Genomic DNA, 23,734 nt, shown 5'->3' with positions numbered 1-23,734 from the left:
ATTAGTTTCTGCGAATTGTTTGGTGTTCAACAACATTGTAGGAAAAGCGTTAGAGTTTCAGAAAAGGTGGCTAGAAGAGCTGGATTTTAAGGAATTGAAACCAAGTTGGTAACCTTTCTGTTAAAATATATAGAAATATAGAGATCTGCAATAATAGGGACGAGCTGTGACTCAGCAGAGTGACTTGCTTGTGGAAGTTGGAGTTGATTGAATTGATTTTCTAACTGCCATCTTTCGTGGGGTGGGAAGAGGACTCCCTGCTCTCACGTGAGGCTCCCTCGGGGTGCATTCCTGTTAGAGGTACGCGTGGCTTGGCTTTGCCACCTCACTGGGAGGCACAGTAGTGCCAGGGGAAAGAGTGAGGCTCAGAACGTCAGCCTTCTGGTTCCCCAGCCATTTAAGGACTGTCTGAACTAGAGCAAGTTATCTAATCTCTTTATGCCTCACTTTTTTCTTCTGTAAAATGGGGATGATCAAGTCCTTACCTCATTGGGTTTTGGGGAGAAGTAAATGAGTCAGGAAAGGTTAGGCCCTTCAAGTAGGGCCTGACTGACGCGTTTTAAGGGTGTACTAAATGGTAGTTGTGTTTATCGCTTTGTATCTGTTCTGCTTTTTACTATGTTGTGAATTGTCAGGATGACCTGAGAAAGGAGGATTTCAGTAGCATGAGTGCTCAGTTGTTATACAAAATGATCAAATCCAAGACGGAGTACCCGTTACATAAAGCTATCAAAGTGGAGAGAGAAGACGTGGTCTTCCTTTATCTGATTGAAATGGATTCCCAGGTACTGTAGCCATTTTTTCTATTCTTCATTTCCCGGAACTCTAATGCGCTTGTCTTTCTCCAGGCTGCTGCTCACTTCTTCCGAGCCGTCACTGGCACAGTCTTTAATGTACGGATTTCTACTGAATAGTTTGTTCAGGGCTATCTGAGCCTTTTCTAACATTTCTCAAAATTCTTCCAGCCTTAGCCCATTGCCTAATTTAAAAACCTCTTATATGCTTTTAGGTAGTGTTTTTTTTTGTTTTTGTTTTTGTTTTTTTTAATGCTTCTTAACTTCCAGGTGCCAAAATCTGTATTAGTTTACTTTTACTGCTATAATAAATTACCATAAACTTGGCCGGGCGCGGTGGCTCAAGCCTGTAATCCCAGCACTTTGGGAGGCCGAGACGGGCGGATCACGAGGTCAGGAGATCGAGACCATCCTGGCTAACACGGTGAAACCCCGTCTCTACTATAAAATACAAAAAACTAGCCGGGCGAAGTGGCGGGCGCCTGTAGTCCCAGCTACTCGGGAGGCTGAGGCAGGAGAATGGCGTGAACCCGGGTGGCGGAGCTTGCAGTGAGCTGAGATCCGGCCACCGCACTCCAGCCTGGGCGACAGAGCCAGACTCCGTCTCAAAAAAAAAAGAAAAAAAAAAAAATTACCATAAACTTAATGGCTTAAAACAACACAAATGTATTGCCTAAGAGTTTTGTAGGTTGGAAGTCCAGGACAGGAATCACTGGCCCAAAATCAAGGTGTCAGCAGGCTGTGCTTCTTTCCAGAGACTCAAGAGGAGAATCCATTTCCTACTCATTTGGGTTTTTGGCAAAATTCAGATTCTTGCACTTACAGGATCGAGGTCCCCATTTTTCTTGCCGGCCGTCAACTGAGGGCCATTCCCACCTTTTAGAGCCCGCCACACATTCCTTAGCTCATAGCCCTTAGCTCATAGCCTCCGGCTTTTGTCTTAAAAGCCAGCAGTGGTGGGTCAGGTGCTTCTCATGTCACATCTCTCTGACTTGTTCTTCTGGTTCCCTTTTTCACTTTGAAGGATGTGTGTGGTTAGATAGATCGGGCCTCCTGGATAATCTGGGATACTCTCCTCATTGCAAGGTCCTTAATCATACCCTCAAAGCGCCTTTTGCCGTGTAATGTGACATGTTTACAGGTTCTGGGGATTCGGACATGTCCATCTTTGGGGGGCTATAATTCTGCCCATCACATGACCTTGAAAGAAATGTAATGGCTCTTGACAGATGGGAACGAAGTACGTTTTATCCTGGGTGTCCAGTGTATGGGGAGACATTAAACTGCTGGGAAACATGAGATAAGCACGCCACCGCCTTTCATGGAAGCATTAGCTGTTCACTATAAAGCTCTCGGAACCTCTGCCTGGCACTTGTGCCCCACAGACCTCTGTCCACATTTTCCTGGTGGCCCTTACATCATCTCCCACATTGTTTATGTTTGCTATGTGGTCCCCATTAATACAGTACTCCCTGAAAACGTGTACCCTGAGGAAGCCTGATAGAAGTTTATGAATGCAGTTGAATTTGGGGAGTAAGCAGTGTTGAAGTACTTAAATTTGACATTTGTATAAGCGATGATATTTAAGGGTTAAGGTGGGAGAAATGAAAATAGGTCGTATTCTCTACCCACTGGGCGCTAATTCACAAACGTGTTCGTGTAGCTCCCTGGGAAGCTGAACGAAGCGGATCATAATGGAGATCTGGCATTAGATCTAGCCCTTTCACGACGGCTGGAGAGTATTGCCACCACGCTGGTTAGTCACAAAGCTGACGTGGACATGGTCGACAAGAGTGGCTGGAGCTTGTTACACAAAGGAATCCAAAGAGGTAGGAAGAAGTGTATTTTGTATTTTTCCCTGCAGGCAGTTTTATTTTTATCCAAGTCATTTTTGAAGACTTTCTCACCTTGTTCCCACAATTCTCAAAGGCTTCCCTAGTCTGTACTCACAGGGTACATGATTCAGAATTTGATCACTGGGTCAGAGGAAGCACTCAAGAGCTGTTCCCTGCGCCTTGTTGGTTTGGCCGTTCACAGTGCCAACAGGGCCCCGGGAGGAAAGGCTGCAAAGGCGGTACTTTGTGTGAAGAAGCACCTTTTACCTGTAAGCACTTGTGTGTTTGCTTGTTCAGTGGGTCACTTGCTCCAGGAATTGTGCTAGGAAGGTTTTGCTTTTGTATCTTACCACAGATATAAGGATAGTAGCAAAACCGTAAATGTTTAAACATATTCTTAGATTCGGGGTGTTCACTTTAACAGGCTAGACCTCTATTATGATAAATTGATAAAGTTTCATTGTGTTCTAGCAAAGTTATTTGAAATTGTAGCTATATTTTGAATGCATTGTTAGTAGTTGGAAGAATATAGAAATGATAGACTTGAGAACAAAACATCTTTTTCTCTTTTTTTTTTTGAGACGGAGTCTCGCTCTGTCGCCCAGGCTGGAGTGCAGTGGCACGATCTCAGCTCACAGAAAGCTCCGCCTCCCAAGTTCACGCTATTCTCCTGCCTCAGCCTCCCGAGTAACTGGGACTACAGGCGCCCGCCACCTCGCCTGGCTAATTTTTTTTTTTTTTTTGTATTTTTAGTAAGAGATGAGGTTTCACCGTGTTAGCCAGGATGGTCTCGATCTCCTGACCTTGTGATCCGCCCGCCTCGGCCTCCCAAAGTGCTGGGATTACAGGCGTGAACCACCGCGCCCGGCCGAGAACAAAACGTCTTAATCCTAATGAATTAACTTGTCAAAGGAAAAACAATACTGGTTTTTTTGTTTGTTTTTTTCCATAGTCTTACTAATTCGTAAGTCCTAAGTGAATCCTGACTGATTTTGCTTTGCAATGGTCATTTTTGACAGAGTGAAATCTGTGTAGAGGTAGAGTTCCAGTGAGGAATGAAAGCTTTCCAAAGTGTCAAAGCATTAGTTCTCTGGAGGGATGGTTGACTTGATTGAAGTACATTGCCATGGCCACTTTTTTGTTACTTACATGTAGATATCAAAGAGAGAATCTACTCATTTCGCTCCATCTTAATCTATATTTTTCCCCTTTTGATGATGCGTTGTCATACCATTATTGTCTATGCTACATTTTTGCCGTTCACAAATTGCTCCTAGTTGGTGGAATGTAGTTACATCAAGTTGTGGTCCTGTGCCAGCTTTGTCCTTTTTGGGCAAAGGTTTTAATACAAGTATCCTTATAAGCCATGTGTTGGAGTGCTGAGCTTGCTGGCTGGTAGAGAGGAAAATTTTGCTCATCACTGGGTAGGAAATCCTTCGAGTATGTCAGTGTCAAGAGCAGATGCATTTTCCCCAAGCACCATTATGTGCCGTGCGAAGCCAGCGAGTACTTAGCACTGAGTGTGATGCAGTGGGGAGATGTCCACCACGTAGGAAATGATTCTTTCCCACACTGTTTTGTGTCTTGAGATGTTTATTTTGGAAACAAATACCCTGTTACTAAAAAAAAAAAAAAAAAAAAAAAAAAAAAAATTCTGAGAATTTTGTTCCTTTCCTCCCAGGGAGTTAATTCTTATGTTTGATGATAAAACATCTTTTGAGTTATGAAATATTTTGGTGATTGCTTAGCTACAAGAATTGCCAAGAATTAGCGATACATTTTTGATGTTTATTTTCAGACGGTTTAATCTTCCACTCTGAGTTTATTAATTGCCTGCAAGTATGTGGATTACAGTGTGGGTATAATAAATGTGATTTTGCTAACTTTAGAGAGTGTCACATATTACGGTAGACAGAGCACTGGCTGTCAAGCTCGTGTTTACCAAGGTTTGAATCTCAGCTCATCTGTTTACTCTGTGGCCTTGGACAAGTCACATTCTGAGTCTTCGTTATCCATAAAGTGGGAATCACTTTTGCTTTATTGGTTTGTTCAGAGAATGCGAGGCAATGTTAGTGGTACACCCAGCATTGATTACCAGGGGACTGGCGGGGTCAGCCCTGCTGTTCATCCCTTGCGCCTGCATTGGAAATGCCGTAACCAGATCCAGTTCCTGTAGGATTTTTTTCACTTTAACTGTTAAGAGTGAAAGTCCTTGCAGTGAGCTGAGATCCGGCCACTGCACTCCAGCCTGGGTGACAGAGCGAGACTCCATCTCAAAAAAAAAAAAAAAAAAAAGAGTGAAAGTCTTTAATATATGAGATTTCGGTTTAGTTCTGAGCGTGCATTGGAATCTGTCAACAAAATAGTCAGTGATCATCCTAATAACCGAGTATAGCGGGCACATGTTTGGCCGGAGAGAGGCCATCTCCTTGGATTAGCCTGATTTGAGCAAGAAGATGAGTCTTCACTTGATAAAAACAATTCTTCCTGAACTTTTTTACCTTAATAACCAACATCAGTCAGTGGGTTTCTTTTTTCTTTTTTTTGAGACAGAGTTTAGTTCCTGTCACCCAAACTGGAGTGCAGTGGCGCAGTCTTGGCTCACTGCAACTTCCGCATCCCGGGTTCAAGTGATTCTCCTGCCTCAGCCTCCTGAGTAGCTGGGATTATAGGCACCCGTCACCACGCCCGGTCAATTTTGTGTTTTTAGTAGAGATGGGGTTTCTCCACGTTGGTCAGGCTAGTCTCAAACCCCCAACCTTAGGTGATCCGCCTGCCGCGGCCTCCCAAAGTGCTGGGATTACAGGCGTGAGCCACTATGCCCGGTTGATGGGTTTCTTAAGTAGGATGTTCCTGTTAATTATTTTTAGTAAATTTGATAATGATGCCACCAACTGGAGCAGCATGAAATATGGTTTGTATTAATTGAATAATGAAGGCTGCTGGCTGAATAGAACTGTCAAGAAGCTGCATTGAAAGAAATATTGTATATGGATTTTTTTTAGTGTGAAGTTTTTTGTTAGGAATAGTTTTATGTGGACAGATTGTAATGGTCTGTGCCTCATTTACCTGACAGTGTCAGTGAATGAGGTGATGAAGTAACTGAAACTTTTAAGCACCAGTTTTTATTTTAACTGTTTCTGATGATTTCGAGTCTTTCTAAAATGTGTTAACCATTTTCTTATTGACAGAAACCTTATAAATGGTGCTTGTGACATTTTGTGTTCCCTCCCTTTGTTCTGCTCTTCTGATATCAGTTGTCCTTTTCCTTTATGTACCCTCTGGGCTGACTTTCTTTTAATGTAAAACTTTACTAATTTTCTATTTCTAATAATTTCTAAATAGCTTCTTCGGGTGAATATATTTACATATATGTATGATTATAAGTAAAAACTGTATATTTGGATCTTATTAATAAAATAAATCTGATCCAAAGTCTATAGTTCTTCTAAGAGGACCTAAGGATTTAAGATACAAACTTTTTTTTTATCATGCTATCCATCTGAATCCAGTAATTCATAGGTTTTCATATACCTGTGCAGTATTGCCCAGTTTATCTTCTGTATGTTTGGTGTATTACACATTTTTTGTTAACCTATCTTGTCTTAGCTTTACTGTGTATTTATCTCTCTCTCTCTTTTTTTTTTTTTTTTAAGACAGAGTCTTGCTCTGTCGCCCAGGCTGGAGTGTAGTGCTGCAATCTCGGCTCACTGCAACCTCCGCCTCCTGGGTTCAAGCGATTCTCCTGCCTCAGTATCCCTAGTAGCTGGGATTACAGGCACGTGCCACTACGCTTGGCTAATTTTTGTAGTTTTGTAGAGATTGGGTTTGCCATGTTGACCAGACTGGTCTCAAACTCCTGGCCTCAAGTGAACTCCCAAAGTGCTGGGATTACAGTCAGGAGCCACTGCGCCCAACCACTATGTATTTGTGTCTTAGTTTGGAATATATTTTAAGCTTAAAGGTAATGAAACTACATTATCCCTTCTCCCCTGAGTATCTGATATTTTGGACCCTTCTCCCCTGAGTATCTCATATTTTGGACTTTTCATTAAGGCCCATTGTCCTAATAATTCTAAAGTTTCTTTCTACTCCCAGAATGTAAGTGGCCATCTCTAGGATATTTAGTTCTATTGCTAATATATTGTTGTCTTTACATATTTTCTCCTATACCAAATCCATGCAGAGTTTGTTCACGCTACAGAGTAGGGCCCTCTGTGTATATGTATAAATGGATAGCAAAGGCCTGACCTAGTCTAGCCCCCAATATGCATGTTACCTGCTGCCTGCAGTGCTTTACTGCATCTGTACTATAAAATCTAAGCTTTGATACTGGTAGATTTTACCCTTCTGCACCCCTTACCCCACCCAAAACGGGAGCAGAAGAATGAAAATATTTCAAGAGAAGGGACTTACTGGAAAATTGTTAAGTTACCTGAAGTCATAATTCATTCAAATAAGAGCCTTTCTGGTAAAGTAGAACCCAATAGCCCTAACCAGTTAGTCCATTTTCTTCCCAAACGTTTCCCCAGGGTCTGTTTTATGTAAGACAGTGTGAATACAAAAAAAAAAAAAAAATCAGACACGGGCCAATCCAGCATCTGAGGAACGAGTCAGCATCTGAGGCCTCCTGGCTGCCCCAGTGCCAGAGCCCACATTCTGCAGCAAGATAGTCCCTCAGAAGAAAGCATAGAGCAGATGGGAAGTATTGAAAAACAGACAATCGGCCTGGGTGCAGTGGCTCACGCCTGTAATCCCAGCACTTTGGGTGGCCAAGGTGGGAGGATCACTTGAGGCCAGGAGTTTGAGTACAGCCTGGGCAACATAGTGAGACCTCATCTCTACAAAAAATATTTTAAAATGAGCCAGGCAGGGTGGCATGCGCCTGTACCCCTAGCTACTTGGGAGGCTGAGGCAGGAGGATTGCTTGAGGCTGGGAGGCTGAGGCTGCAGTAAGCCATGATGGCACCACTGCATTCCAGCTTGACCAACAGAGTGAGACCCTATCTCAAAAAACCAAAAGCCAAAACAAAAGCAGATGATTTTCTAATTTCATACCCACTGAGAACCAGATGAAACCTGTATATTCAAATGAAAATGTGCACAGGAATACCAGCAACAGACTTGAGAGAGCTTTACCACTCCTGAAACTCCATTTCAGATGTTCATACTGTAGATGTGTAGTCAAAGGAGATGAAATGATACCATAAGATATGAAAAGAAAACTTTGGAAGAGAGAAAATCATCGTCTCAGGTTGTGATTCAAAGGGGTCTGCACTCACAATTCTAACAATTAGGAACCAAAGTGTCCTGATGCAAAGACAAGCAGATCACCATTGCCTGTGATTCATACATTAAAGAAGTTCCAAGGCAGCCTCAACAATCCAGCATTCATCCCGAGATCACCCACACATTTAAGGAGTATAGTCAACTCTCATGGGACCAGCAAATCAAACTCTGGGACGTTGTTCCGCATGTTGGGGATCATCCAGCTGAAGAAGGATGTGATTTGCAAGAAATTCATCCTGTAGACCTTGGTGAAATGGAGACGGAATCTGCAGAAAGTACCTCTGAATCCAGGCTCTTGGGTTAACTTGCTGTCACTCATCAGAGTTACACATGGGGACTTCAAGTTGCAAATTGCAGATGAGTTTGATTTGGAAGATGTTTAACTGAATCCTTGAAAGACTTTCCAGGCCAGGCGCTGTGGCTCACACCTGTAATCCCAACACTTTGGGAGGCTGAGGTGGGCGGATTGCTTGAGCCCAGGAGGTCAAGACCAGCTTGGGCAACAGTGGCAAAACCCATCTCTACCAAAACCACAAAAAAGCTGAGTATGTTGGCGTGCACCTGTAGCCCCAGCTACTCAGGACGCTGAGCTGGGAGGATTCCCTGAGCCCTGCAAGTCAAGGCTGCAGTGAGCCGTGATGATGCCACCGCACTTCAGCCTGGGTGACAGAGTGAGACCATGTCTCAAACAAAACAAAACAAAAAAATCCCCAAAACCCAAGTTTCCTGGTATGAGCTCATGGGTGCCACCTGGAGGCTACTGAGAGCAATTGCTTTCACCCAAGAAGGCGTGATGCCCCAAGCCTTGGTAACAGTTTTCTGTTCCATGTGTTATGATGCTTTGCTATTCTTGCCTTACTTTCTTAAGAAACATAAATTTCATATATATGTAGTGTGTTTGCATGTTTTAAGTTTTAAATATAACTAAATCCAAGGAAGACTGAACTTTTAATCTTACAACAAATTTAATTGCTTAATCCATGTCATCCTCCAAGTGAACTTGACAAGTATACTTTAACTGGTTTTTCACAAGTATTTTTATTTTTATTTTTATTTTTATTTTTTTTTGAGACGGAGTCTCGCTCTGTCGCCCAGGCTGGAGTGCAGTGGCGCGATCTCGGCTCACTGCAAGCTCCGCCTCCTGGGCGGGCGCCATTCTCCTGCCTCAGCCTCCCGAGTAGCTGGGACTACAGGTGCCCACCACCTCGCCCGGCTAATTTTTTGTATTTTTAGTAGAGACGGGGTTTCACCGTGTTAGCCAGGATGGTCTCGATCTCCTGACCTTGTGATCCACCCGCCTCAGCCTCCCAAAGTGCTGGGATTACAGGCGTGAGCCACCGTGCCCGGCACAAGTATTTTTAACACTAAATGGCCACTTGTCAGATTGCTTAGTTCTGAGTTTAACCACGTATTTGTAGAACCAATCTAGGGTCAATTTCTCTTTACTAGTGTCTGACAAAGTATTTTCACAAATGTATACTGTTAACATCTTCATCTTAATTCTTGGCCTTTTGTCAACATGTCAAGGTAGTTTTTTTCACTTCTACAGAGCATAAATAGTCAAAGATGGTAAATGAAGATATTAAAATTAATGGATTTTGGCCAGGCACAGTGGCTCATGCCTGTAATCCCAGCACTTTGGGAGGCTGAGACAGGTGGATCCCTTCAGCCCAGGGGTTGGAGACCAGCCTGGGCAACATGGTGAACCCCCATCTCTACTAAAAATATAAAAAATAAGCCAGGCATGGTGGCATGCGTGCCTGTAGTCTCAGCTATTCAGGAGACTGAGGTAGGAGAATCCCCTGAGCCAAGAAGTTGAGTCTGCAGCGAGCCATAATCATGCCAGTGCACCAGCCTGGGTGATGGGAATGAGACTTTGTCTCAAAAAATAAGAAGAATGGATTTTCTGTGAGTTATTCAGGCTTTGTTGAGTCAGGATCTCTCTCTGTCACCAAGGCTAGGGTGCAACGGCACAGTCATGGCCCACTGCAGTCTCGAACTCTTGGGCTCAAGCGATCCTCCCGCCTCGGCCTTCCAAAGCGCTGGGATGTTCCTCAGTGTTGATTTGATATCTGTAAATAGTCCTAGGTAGACTCTGTAATACCTCCGGAGTTAAGTCAGCAGAAGGGATTTAGAAAGAAATTTTGTTTCCACAACAAGGTTATTTACCATGTGAAATTTTTGTAAATAGTAATGTGTACAGATACTCTGTTCAAATGTTTCATTGTAAACTTCTTGTTAAGTCAGTTACGTGTATATAATGAAATTATAAAACTAAAAAGAGGCAGGGCGCAGTGGCTCACATCTGTAATCCCGGCACTCTGGGAGGCTGAGACAGGTGGTTTGCCTGAGCTCAGGAGTTTGAGACCAGCCTGTACATCATGGTGAAACCCCATTCCTACTAAAATACAAAAAATTAGCCAGGTGTGGTGGCACGTGCCTATAGTCCCAGCTACTTGGGAGGCTGAGACATGAGAATTGCTTCAACTTCGGAGGCGGAAGTTGCAGTGAGCGGAGATTGTGCCACTGCACTCCAGCAAGGCTCCGTCTGGAAAAAAAAAAAAAATCTAAAAAGGAAAGAAATTTTATAATAATAAAACAGACTTGGGATTACTCTGAGTAGGAACTTGTATGCAAGTACAGCAGAAACAGACGTGGGATTACTCTGAGTAGAACCTGTATGCAGGTACAGCGGAAACAGACATGGGATTACTCTGAGTAGAACCTGTATGCGAGTACAGCAGAAACAGACACGGGATTACTCTGAGTAGAACCTGTAGGCAGGTACAGCGGAAACAGACACGGGATTGCTCTGAGTAGAACGTGTACGCAGGTACAGCGGAAACAGACATGGGATTGCTCTGAGTAGAACCTGTATGCAGGTTCAGCGGAAACAGACACGGGATTGCTCTGAGTAGAACCTGTATACAGGTACAGTGGAAACAGACACGGGATTGCTCTGAGTAGAACCTGTATGCGAGTACAGCGGAAACAGACACGGGATTGCTCTGAGTAGAACCTGTATGCAGGTACAGCAGAATGGGGGTAGTGTTGCTTAGTTAGGTACCAGCTGTGGTCAGGAAATGAGAAAGAGAGAGGGAGAGAGAGAAATTGTGTGGGGAGGGATCCTGGAAACCCTTTTCAGAGATGACCAAAAGAGGCCTTTGAAGAATAGAAGCCTAGTATTCTTTTTTTTTTGAGATGGAGTTTTGCTCTTGTTGCCCAGGCTGAAGTGCAATAGTGTGGTCTCAGCTCACTGCAACCTCCGCCCACTGGGTTCAAGCGAATCTCGTGTCTCAGCCTCCCGAGTAGCTGGGATTACAGGCAGGCACCACCACGCCTGGCTAATTTTGTATTTGTAGTAGAGATGGGGTTTCTCTATGTTGGTCAGGCTGGTCTCGAACTCCCGACCTCAGGTGATCCGCCCGTCTCGGCCTCCCAAAGCGCTGGGACTACAGGCTTGAGCCACCGCGCCCGGCCCAGCCTAGTATTCTTAAACAGTGAAAGGATACTGAGGTGAGGAGGCACGACCAGTGATAACAGGTACCAAAAATTGAGCACAGCCTTTTGAATTCGTCTGTAACTCCATGATCTCAATGATGAGTTTCCACTTACAGATGCCCCAAGAGGTTCCTTCAGACACATCTAGTTATTGCTCTCTTTTGTCTGCAGTCATTTTCTGCTGCCTCTGGAGGAAGCACTGGCCAGAACACTTTGCCCTGAGTGTTGTCCTGTGTTACTGTTTCTTCTTTTATTTCTTTTCAAGGCGATCTCTTTGCTGCCACTTTCCTCATTAAGAATGGGGCCTTGGTCAATGCCGCTACACTGGGTGCCCAGGAGACACCACTGCACCTTGTGGCCTTGTACAGTTCAAAGAAACACTCAGCAGATGTGATGTCTGAGATGGCGCAGATTGCAGAGGCCCTTCTGCAGGCTGGTGCCAACCCCAACATGCAGGACAGCAAGGGGAGGTAAGCTGGGGAGCAGACCCCGTGCCCTTAGCACTGTTCTCGGAAGATTATCTTACGGTAGCAGGTCACTGGCATACGGGGAGTTCATGTTCTGTAGTTTGGCATCATTCAGTCTGATTTTTATTAAAGTCACAGACATTGATGTATAGTAGTAGTGTCACTACTAAAACCAGAGGCATTTGGGGAAAACATTTCCGTCCTGGGTAACTGAAGTCATCGAGGGTTTTTTTGTTATTGTTTGTTTGTTTTTAATTGTGTCAGCATCTCACTCTGTCGCCCAGGCTGGAGCGCAGTGGTGTGATCTTGGCTCACTCTAGCCTCCACCTCCTGGGCACAGGTGATCCTCCCACCTCAGCCTCCTGAGTAGGTGGGACTACAGGCATGCGCCACCCCACCTGGCTGATTGTTGTATTTTGGTGGAGACGGGGTTTTGCCATGTTGTCCAGGCTGGCCTCGAACTCCTGGGCTCAAGCGATCTTCCCACCTCAGTCTCCCAGAGTGCTGGGATTACAGGCGTGCGCCAGTCTTCGAGCTTTTAAGCAATTTGTATCTTCATGTTTGAAGGAACCAGAGTGGTCGTCTAGTCCAGGGCCTCCAAGGGAACCTTCTAGCGTTTCTTAGAGTTCAAACTATCCAAGTTTCAAGAACTATCCAAGCAACCAGACAATCTGTTTTATTTCTGTGAGGTCTAATTGTTAGAAAATTCTAATTGTTAAACCCAATTTTACCTTCTTGTAAACACTCCCACTTTATCTGCACAGCTTGCTACCTTTGTCCGTAGCACAGCCTGTTGCATATTTAACAATAATTACTGTGTTCATTTTGCCCATTTCCAGAAATACTTAATTGGGGATTCCTTGTGGTTTAGGATCTGGGAAAAGGCTGCTTGTCTCGGGACAGTGGTGTGAGGCTGTGAAGGACGGTTAAGTCACCTGAATCGCTGACCACAGTTGGGACCCGCGTGTCCTTAGAACAACTCAGTATTTTATACCTTTGAAAACCCTCTCAAAAAAGGAAAGATTTTTTGTAAAGTTTGGTCGTCAGATAGGAAAATGGACTTGTGTGATAGGGAAGGTACACAAATAAGATGTAGCTTCATGAAATCTCAATATCATGTGATAATTACCTTATTTCCTAAAATAATTGCATCCATGTCCCTGCTGTTGATGCTTTTATTTTTTTCCTCCAACGGCAGTAAACTTGCAGTGTGTGTGTGTGTATGTGTGTGTGTGGTAGGTACAGCCTTGAGCCCTGACTCACAATGTGTGTGTGTGTGTGTGTGTGGTACGTGCAGCCTTGGGCCCTGACTCACAATGTGTGTGTGTGTGTGTGTGTGTGTGTGGAGGGGGTAGGTGCGGCCTTGAGCCCTGACTCGCTGTGTGTGTGCGTGTGTGTGTGTGTGTGTGTGTGTGTGTGTGTGTGTGTGTGTGTGGTAGGTGCAGCCTTGAGCCCTGACTCACAATGTGTGTGTTGTGTGTGTGTGTGTGTGTGTGTGTGTGGTAGTTCCACAGTGCCAGTCTCCTGCAGGGCTCCCGAGTGCTAAATGAAAGCAGTGAAAAGAGGTTAAATGCAGCTTTCATCAGTTCTCTCCTGTTGCTGCGCTGAGTGTGTTTGAGAAGAACAGAAAATTATGGGGGAAGTTTCTTTTCCGAATTGATGGAGAAGAGATGAGGGAAAATCTGCACACCTGTGGCAGAAACTGCTGTTTTTGAGAAAATCATGTCTATGCCTTCAGGAGGGGGTCAGGATTGAGTTGGGGAGTATTTGAGATCGCTTCCTTGAGCTGATTCTTGTCCATTTTGGCCACTGAATAATGGTCACATATAAGCAGATCCATTTTCAGGTTTTGATCCTGGGTCATGGTTTTAGAAGCCTTGTAGAAATGTGGAATTTCTTGTGGGTGGGGACTCTGCCTGGGATTCGGGGTGCCTCTTGCTGTGAATCGTCCTGGACAGGCCTGTCCTGAATTGACCCTTCTTCTTTTTGGTCCTGCAGGACTCCTTTGCACGTGTCCATCATGGCCAGGAATGAACATGTGTTCAGTCAGCTGCTGCAGTGCAAACAGTACGTAGGGAGACATGCACAAGTGAGAAGACGGGTTGGAGGGGGGTTGTGAGTGAAAAATCATTCTTCTGAAACACCTTTAGTGTCGCATTTATTAAGAAGTTAAAGTGAGCTAAAAAATGTGTCGTTGAAAAAGGATAAAGAGAAAGAACGAGGTCGTTGTCAGTCTAGAGTGTCTCAGAAAGATTGTAGGTGCTTTTGACATTGCTTCTGCTTTTCAGACTAGATTTAGAACTCAAAGACCACGAGGGCAGCACGGCTCTGTGGCTCGCAGTGCAGCATATCACGGTGTCTTCTGACCAGTCTGTGAACCCCTTCGAAGATGTCCCCGTGGTAAATGGGACTTCATTTGATGAGAACAGCTTTGCAGCCAGACTCATCCAGCGCGGCAGCCACACGGACGCACCTGACACGGCGACAGGTAAAGGACATGCCACCCGAAGGGGCGATGCTGGGGTCTGCAGGTGCCGGGAAATGGCGTGTAAATGCTTTCACCCCAGATTTAGAAATTGAACGGCATACTATGAGGATAATGGTTTTGTACTTAATTTTAAATACAGTAAAAGCCTGGGTTGTAATTTTTAAAAATCCTGTGCTTCAAACATCAAGTCCCTGAAACTGAAACTTCCATTTGTTTAATGTGGTGACTCCCAGACTCTTTGGACTCAGCATTCCTTTGACCGTCTTAAAAATGGTACCAGAGAGCTTTTGTTTAGTTGGGTTATAACTTCAGTATTTACCATCTTAGACTACACTTTGAGAACCACTGTTTTAATGTATTTCCTTGATCTGACTAAATAAAATACAGCGATATTTTAGGGAGAGGGATTCCGTGTAATTCAGTATTGAGTACTAGCAAAAAATGTAGGAAACATGGGTAGGTGTCACTCACAGGAAGAGTTGACCAAAAAAAAAAAAAAAAAAGATGGATATTAAAACAGCCCTTTCCCTAAAGAAGTTAATAATTGAAGGTCGGCCAGGTGCGGTGGCTCATGCCTGTAATCCCAGCACTTTGGGAGGCTGAGGCTGGCGGATCACCTGAGGTCAGGAGTTCGAGACCAGCCTGGCCAACATGGTGAAACCCCGTCTCTACTAAAAATGCAAAAATTAGCTGGGTGTGGTGGCGGGCGCCTGTAATCCCAGCTACTCAGGAGGCTGAGGGAGGAGAATTGCTTGAACCTGGGAGGTAGAGGTTGCAGTGAGCCACGTGTCACTGCACTCCAGCCTGGGCAACAGAGCGAGACTCTGTCTCAAAAATCAATCAATCAATCAATCAAAAATTTAAAAATATTTAAAGGTCAAATGAAATCACCACTCTAGGTGATACAAAAGCTCAAGTACTACAGGAGAAATAATACAGGAAGAACTGTTTAAGTGTTTTCTACGGGACAGATAATACAGGGAGAACTGTAAGTGTTTTAGGCGGGACAGATAATACAGGGAGAACTGTGAGTGTTTTAGACGGGACAGATAATACAGGGAGAACTGTAAGTGTTTTATACGGGACAGATAATACAGGGAGAACTGTGAGTGTTTTAGGCGGGACAGATAATACAGGGAGAACTGTGAGTGTTTTATACGGGACAGATAATACAGGGAGAACTGTGAGTGTTTTATACAGGACAGATAATACAGGGAGAACTGTGAGTGTTTTAGGCGGGACAGATAATACAGGGAGAACTGTGAGTGTTTTATACAGGACAGATAACACAGGGAGAACTGTGAGTGTTTTAGACGGGACAGATAATAGGAAGAACTGTGAGTGTTTTATACAGGACAGATAATACAGGGAGAACTGTGAGTGTTTTATACAGGACAGATAATACAGGGAGAACTGTGAGTGTTTTAGGCGGGACAGATAATACAGGGAGAACTGTGAGTGTTTTTAGACGGGACAGATAATACAGGGAGAACTGTGAGTGTTTTATACAGGACAGATAATACAGGGAGGACTGTGAGTGTTTTAGACGGGACAGATAATACAGGAAGAACTGTAAGTGTTTTAGACGGGACAGATAATACAGGGAGGACTGTGAGTGTTTTAGGCTGAAGACTTCTGGAAACCAAATTATTACTAATTCCTTTTAATTTGCAAATATATTGGTGATTGCTATGATTTTACTGATTACTAATTTAATCCTATCAGCATTTGGCATATAAGAGATTGGTCCTTTGACATTTAAGAATCGAGTGGTGGCTCATGCCTGTACCCTGAGCTACCCAGGAGGCTGATGTGGGAGGATTGCTTGAGGCCAGGAGTTGGAGGCTGCAGTGAGCTATGATCACTCCACTGTACTGCAGCCTGGGTGACAGAGCAAGATCCTCTCTCTTAAAAAACAAACAAAAAACAGGCTTGAATGTTAGACTCTTACAGAACTAGTTTTTTGGTTGTTTTTTTTTTTTTTTGAGATGGAGTCTCGCTGGGTCACCCTGGCTGGAGTGCAGTGGTGTGATCTCGGTTCACTACAAGCTCTGCCTCCTGGGTTCACGCCATTCTCCTGCCACAGCCTCCCCAGCAGTTGGGACTACAGGCGCATGTCGCCATACCCGGCTAATTTTTGTATTTTTAGTAGAGATGGGGTTTCACTGTGTTAACCAGGTTGGTCTCGGTCTCCTGACCTTGTGATCCTCCCACCTCGGCCTCCCGAAGTGCTGGGATTACAGGTGTGAGCCACCGCGCCCGGCCAGAACTAGTTTTTATAAAAGTCTGACGTGTGCTTGAAAATAATATGCACTCTGGCTGGGCGCGGTGGCTCAAGCCTGTAATCCCAGCACTTTGGGAGGCCGAGACGGGCGGATCACGAGGTCAGGAGATCAAGACCATCCTGGCTAACACGGTGAAACCCCGTCTCTACTTTAAAAATATACAAAAAACTAGCCGGGCGAAGTGGCAGGCGCCTGTAGTCCCAGCTACTCGGGAAGCTGAGGCAGGAGAATGGTGTGAACCTGGGAGGCAGAGCTTGTAGTGAGCTGAGATCCGGCCACTGCACTCCAGCCTGGGCGACGGAGCAAGACTCCATCTCAAAAAAAAAAAAAAAAAAAAGGAAAAGAAAATAATATGCATTCCTTAATTGTAGGATGCAGCATTCTCTATGTGCATTAAATCAAGCTTGTTCATTATGCTGTTCAAATCTTACATATTCTTATTAACTTTTGGACTGCTTGATCTGTCAGTTTCTGAGAGGTATATTAAAATTTTTCATTGGTTATGGTTTTGTCCATTTTTCTTGCTGGTTCTGTCACTTTTACATTATATACTTTGTTTTAATTGTTAAATCTAGACAGGCTCAGGATTGTTTTTTCTATTAATATGTTTCATTTTTCATTTTACGTGTAATCTTAGTCCACTAAGATATTTTAATTTTTTTTTAATTTATAGTTTTTAAAATTTTTAAAATTTTTTTTTTGAATTTTAAGGTTAGTCAGGTGAAGCAGTGGGAGTGAAGAAGGAACAAATAAATCTGTAACTGGTTTTGATGAGTTGTAAACGTCACTGCACCCGGACCAGCCAATTCGTCCACTCGCTTTTAACGGTTCAGTGATGTTTGCGCGATCACGGGTTATCTTTGTTCTGTTGGGAGGTGTAGAGTTTAAGTCTTGGGTACAGGGGAATGACTGCAGGCGTGAACATGGGGTCCACATTCGGAGTCTCCAGATTAGGGCAGCCATCAACTAGGAGTCGGATAAGGAAAAACGTGGTATGAAAGCTAAGTAGTACTTTGTCCCATTTCTGTTTGTTTGTTTGTTTATTTTGAGACAGAGTCTCACTCTGTCACCCAGGCTGGAGCGCGGTGGGACTGTCTCGGCTCACTGAAACCTCTGCCTCCCGGGTTCAAGTGATTCTCCTGCCTCAGCCTCCCGAGTAGCTGAGGTTACAGGCATGCACCACCAGGCCTGGCACATTTTTACGTTTTTAGTAGAGACAGGGTTTCACCACGTTGGCCAAGCTGGTCTCGAACTCCTGACCTCAAATGATCCACCCACCTCAGACTCCCAAAGTTCTGGGATTACAGGCAGTGAGCTACTGTGCCTGGCTGTCACAGTTCTTTATCTTGTTTTTAGTCCTGGTGTTTAGTTTATTTAGAATTTCAAATAGTATCGCTGTTGACATGAGAGAGTTTGTTCATTTTTGGAAATGGATTTTAAAAGGCCGAGAAACACTGTTTTAGGGCTAACATCATTTAGAGAGAAAAAGAAGGAAAAAAACCTCATTTTTTTCTTTCCAAGGTTTTTATTTAGAAAAGAGTGACACTGCTAAGGAAAATATTTCTAAGCCAAGAACAAACACATTTAAAGCATTAGGAATAAAACTGAAGTATTTATATTTAAGGGGCATTTTCTAATAGAACTTAAAGTGTTTTCAAAATGGTCATGCAGCCGAGTGGTTTTCAGCCTGGCACAATTCTACCTTTACTGCCTGAGAACATTTGTCAACATCTGTAGACTTTTTTTTTTTTTCTTTGAGACAGAGTCTTGTTCTGTTGTCCAGGGTGGAGAGCAGTGGTGCAATCTCAGCTCACTGTAACCTCTGCCTCCTGGGTTCAAGCGATTCCCATGTCTCAGCCTCCCAAGTAGCTGGGATTACAGGTGTGCACCACCACGCCTGGCTAGTTTTGTATTTTTAGTAGAGACAGGTTTTCACCATGTTAGCCGGGCTGATCTCAAACCGCTGGCACCAAGTGATCCACCTGCCTTGGCCTCCGAAAGTGCTGGGATGACAGTTGTGAGGCACCACATGTGGCCAACATCTGTAGACATTTCTAATTGTCTTAAGTTCAGAGGATGCTGCTGAACATTGTACCCACAACAAAGAATTTATCCTGTCCAAAATGTCAGTGGCACCACCGTTGAGAAACCTTGCTCTAAGCCAACCTCAGCAAGGAGACAGAAGTTCTGCAGTCCTGGGCAGTGGCCAGTGGGAATCCCATGGAGGAACTGGGTGTTCCAGCCTGGGCGTTCCCTGTCCTCTGTGTCCACACACACAGTACCTATGTGGGTGCTCCAGCCTGGGGCGTTCCCCAGCCTCTGTGTCCACACACACAGTACCTCTGTGGGTACCCCATCCCGGGGCGTTCCCCAGCCTCTGTGTCCACACACACAGTACCTATGTGGGTGCTTCAGCCCGGGGCGTTCCCTCTCCTCTGTGTCCACACACACAGTACCTCTGTGGGTGCTTCAGCCCGGGGTGTTCTCTAGGGTCTGTATCCACATGCAGAAAGTACCTTTGTGGACTTAAATGATACTTACTGTCTGGTGCGGACCTACTGCCTGGTGAGGGCTTGCCAGTCCCAGGGTGGCGGAAAGAGCAGGTGTTGTGCAGTGTGCAGCGTGCCCGCATTTCGATGCAAACAGAAGAATCAGCATGCCCGTTTTCTTCTAGGAAACTGTTTACTGCAGCGGGCAGCTGGAGCAGGAAACGAGGCAGCAGCTCTTTTCCTGGCAACCAACAGTGCCCATGTCAACCACAGAAACAAGTGGGTAAGTGTGACCGGACAGCTGGAGAAAATGGTGTTGATCTATGGAAGAAATGGCACTGGTGGATATGTAGGAAAAAGGGGAATAGGTGTTTTTTTTTCGGTTTTTATCAGAATAATACATGCATATGGTTAAAAAGCCAGAGTGAAACAGATTATGTTTCCTCAAATATTGGTTGATTGATTAATTTAGCAAAACCATTTCCTAAGCATTTGCTTAGGAAACAGTGCTTGTTCGGGTTATCAGGCCCTGAACTAGATACCATGAACTTTAATAGAGGTTAATAAACGCATGCACAAACCTACCATTTGCTTGGGTTTTCCTATGTGGATTGTCTTTTATGAGTCTATATCGCACGCTAACAAGGCAGAATGTATGGTGTTATGAATAAAAGTGTTACCTTTGGGGTTGGACGTTACTGAGTTTACCAGCTTTCCCATTTCCTTCCTATGCAGTCTTTTTTTTTTTTTTTTTTTTTTTTTTTTTTTGGGACAGAGTTTTGCTCTCGTTGCCCAGGGCAGAGTGCAATGGTGCAATCTCGGCTCATCACAACCTCCGCCTCCCAGGTTCAGGCAATTCTCCTGCCTCAGCCTCCAGAATAGCTGGGATTACAGGGATGCGCCATCATGCCCGGCTAAGTTTTGTTTGTTTGTTTGTTTTTTCAGTAGAGATGGGGTTTCTCCATGTTGGTCAGGCTGGTCTCGAACTCACAACCTCAGGTGATTCGCCCACCTCGGCCTCCCAAAGTACTGGTATCACGGGCATGAGCCACTGCGCCCAGGCCTATGTGGTCTTAATTTTAAGTTTCCTCATCTATAAAATGAGGTTAATGCTGATTTCATAGGGTGTGGTTAAGATGAAAGTAAATGATATAATTAAGTGCTTATTAGTATAATAACTGAGACATTAGGTACTATTTGGTAGTTATTTTTACTTTATTATTTTCAGACCGGAAGGATATGCTTGTCTTCAAGATCACATTTATTTTACGGTCACTTTGTGCTAGCAGCTTTAAGGCTATTACCCCTTTTAATTTTCACAGTGGACCTGGAAGCAGCATGTATTATTAGGATTGAAGAAGCCTTTCCCACATCAATCTCTCGGAGTCAACGACCTTGGGGTTCTGGGAGGTTAGGTGGCTTATAAATAATACCTGTGTGGATGCTCCAGCCTGGGGCGTTCCCCAGCCTCTGTCCACACACACAGTACCTATGTACTATTATAAATAATGAGGTGTCCGTATTAAGACTCCGGCACAAGGCTGTCTAGATGCACACTGTCTCGACAGCACTGGGCAAGGCAGTCAACAGTGAGCTCGGTATCTGAGCCAGACCAGCATATCTTGGTACAGGAGAGAGGGCAGTGCCATCCTTTCAAAACACTGCTGACTCCGCTGTGTGTCTGCACACGGCCAGCTCTCCAGCTAGAGTGACGGCATGGCCCAGCGCCCACTGCTGCTTGTTCTGGGCTCAACATCACAGCATCTCGTGCCCTCTCACCTTCTCCATGCCTCTGCTCTTGCCACTATGTGTCACTGTCTCTTTCTTTTCCTCCTGCATCATTAGCTTTGCCCACTATTCATTTCTAATAGCATAGAGACATGCTGTACTATCTCCTAACTTAAAATCCTCTGCCGGGCACGGTGGCTCACACGTGTTATCCCAGCACTTTGGGAGGCTGAGGCGGGCGGATCATCTGAGGTCAGGACTTCGAGACCAGCCTGGCCAACATGGTGAGACCCTCATCTCTACTAAAAATACAAAAATTAGCTGGACGTGGTGGCGGGGGCCTGTAGTCCCAGTTACTCAGGAAGCTGAGGCAGAAGAATGGCTTGAACCTGGGAGGCGGAGGTTGCAGTGAGTGGAGACCGCGCCATTGCACTGCAACCTGGGCAAAAGAGTAAGATTTTGTCTTGGAAAACAAAACAAAACAAAACAAAAGAACCTCCCTTAGGCCCACATTGTCTACCCGCTGTTGCTCCTTCTCTGAATACCCTTCATAGCAAAACTAGGTCAAACCCAAACCGTAGAGACACGGGAGGCCTAACTTGAAAGCCGTGGAGAGCAGCACTGCAGAAGGGCCTGGAACACTGGCTTCCGGTGTGTGGGCTTTATCCTGTGGGGACAGAAGAGCCATTGGAGGGTTTTGGGCAGACAAGTAGTACGATTCTTCCGGAGCTGAGAAAGCTGCCTGAGATGGCTGGCATGGTGGGTGTGCCGTGGAGCCCAGGCTGGAGCCAAGTGGGAATCATCTTGACAAGCGGTGACCTGTGCTGTCCTCTCACGCTGCATTGGGATCCAAAGGAACAGGTTCCGCAGGAATTGCAGAGTCAGTCTGTACCACACGCGTGCTTCAGGCTCCCAGGAGCGAGGGCGAGAGAACCATTCCAGCTGCTGCAGTGCAGGGATGGTGTGTGGAATTCGGGGACTTGGAAGGGCCGCTTGGGAGGGCGGTGGGGATAAAAGGGGGATGCTGGGCGCAGTGTACCCTGCTCAGGTGGTGGGTGCGCTAACATCTAAGAAATCTCCACTCAAGAACTTATCTGTGGAACCAGAAACCACCGGAACCCCAAAAACACCAAAGTACAAACTTAAACACACAATTACTGTGGCGAACCCGTGAGAAAAGAGGAAGCTGGCCAGGAGGAGGAACCTGAGTAGGGGGAGTAAATTCCACTGTGATTTCTGAATTTCTCAACATTTAGGTAGGGATATCTAACAGGCTGTGGGAAAATAAGATGCAAAAATGGGGCTGGAGGCCTGGGTTTGACAGTCTCCTGCTTGTAGATAATGGCAGAAGCCGTGGAGTAGATCAGCACACCCAGTGAGAATGTGTAGGAAGAAGGTCTGGAACAGGAGACAGCCCTGAGGAAGGGGAGGGGGAGAGAAGGAGGAAGAGGAAGAGGAAATACTTGGGAGGGCTCACACTACAATTATGGTTCCCCTGTATGGGGAGGATTTGGGTGGGAAGTGCGCGCTCTGGGTCAAGGCGTAAAAGCACTCAATCCTTATCTGCCACGGTGGCGAGTCCCGCAGATAATGTTTAAAGCTGGAAAATCAAGAGGCAGCAATAAAAACATGTTAGTTAGAAATACGGAGATTTACAAAACCCATCTGGAAGAGTTAAAAGTGACCCCTGCTGGGAAAGGATAATTTTTTGAGGGAAAAGGAGTAGGTAGGAGCTTGCTTTTTTTTTTTTTTTTTTTTTTTTTTTAAGGCTAGTCAAGTGAAGCAGTGGCTGTGAAGGAACAAATGAATCTGTAACTGGTTGTGATCAGTTAGTTGTAAACATCACTGCCAGGGATCTTGCTGTTTTTTACAGTAAGCCTTGGAGAGTTCTCGCCTCTCTAAGTGATGATGATGTGTAGCTCTGATGAGAGCAGGCGCCGTATGCAAGCGCCATACTGCAAGCAGAGTGGTGTGTTCTGTTCATTTCCACTTGTTTGGGTGGGAAAACTCCATTGTGTGTGTATACATACGGACATACACATAGACATGCCGAAATGCTTAAGCATGTGCACACATGCATTTTCCTGGGAGTATTCTGTCAACGGAGAGAAACATGAAACTGGTAATAATGGTTCCAAATGTGAGAGGAAACTTCTTTTTAAATATTGCATCAGGTACCGGTAATACCCATTAAAAATAATTTTTAACTTTTAAAAGTAGGGGAAGAAGGTCTTGATCAGAGTTCGAGATGAGATTGGTGCGAGCAGGCCACAGAAACGGAGTGCAAGTGAGGAGCTGCGGAAGCAGCGACGGCTACCGTGTCGAGGCTGCTGATCGCCGGTGCCTCGCTCCCGCGTGGGGGCTGCGCGGCTCTCCTGCTTGCACTGTTTATTTTGGTGACACTTGTAGCTTGTTATTGTTCTGTCATAATAAGCATATATTATTTTTAGAATTAGAAAAAAAGAGTTACGAAGCAAAGCAAAGGGCGGTTAAGGAGGACCTAGGAGGTGAAGTCAAGAAGCCAGCTTTCGGAAGGTGCTTGGGGAAGACACTGAAGAAACAAAGGGTGGAACCAGGCACAGTGCCTCACGCCTGTGACCCCAGCTATTTGGGTAGCTGAGGCAAGAGGACTGCTTGAGGCTTGAAGTTTGAGTCCAGCCTGGGCAACACAGCGAGACTCCACCTCAAAAAAAAAAAAAAAATAGGCCAGACGCGGTGGCTCACGCCTGTAATCCCAGCACTTTGGGAGGCTGAGGCGGGTGGATCAAAAGGTCAAGAGTTTGAGACCAGCCTCGCCAACATGGTGAAACCAGTCTGTACTAAAAATACAAAAATTAGCCGGGTGTGGTGGCACATGC

At 45.0% G+C, this 23,734-nt stretch overlaps 1 protein-coding gene across 3 annotated transcripts in view; it reads left to right on the top strand.

Moving 5' to 3' along the window:
• The window catches only part of ANKFY1 (ankyrin repeat and FYVE domain containing 1), a 99,515-nt gene that overhangs the window by 53,801 nt on the left and 21,980 nt on the right, over positions 1–23,734 (top strand). For all 3 annotated transcript variants that reach the window (XR_002517935.2, XM_021928583.2, XM_021928582.2), the window contains 6 exons: positions 636–785; positions 2,458–2,623; positions 11,685–11,889; positions 13,885–13,953; positions 14,175–14,374; positions 19,334–19,431. Coding sequence is in view for 2 of the 3 variants with exons in the window: in XM_021928583.2 (XP_021784275.1) it covers positions 636–785; positions 2,458–2,623; positions 11,685–11,889; positions 13,885–13,953; positions 14,175–14,374; positions 19,334–19,431 (888 nt within the window). In the remaining variant the exon portion in view is untranslated. The remainder of the gene's footprint in view (positions 1–635; positions 786–2,457; positions 2,624–11,684; positions 11,890–13,884; positions 13,954–14,174; positions 14,375–19,333; positions 19,432–23,734) is intronic.

This window comes from Papio anubis, chromosome 17 (assembly GCF_008728515.1).
Source record: "Papio anubis isolate 15944 chromosome 17, Panubis1.0, whole genome shotgun sequence".
NCBI lineage: Eukaryota > Metazoa > Chordata > Mammalia > Primates > Cercopithecidae > Papio > Papio anubis.
The sequence above is the reverse complement of the archived record's forward strand: the minus strand, read 5'-3'. Positions and strand labels throughout refer to the sequence as shown.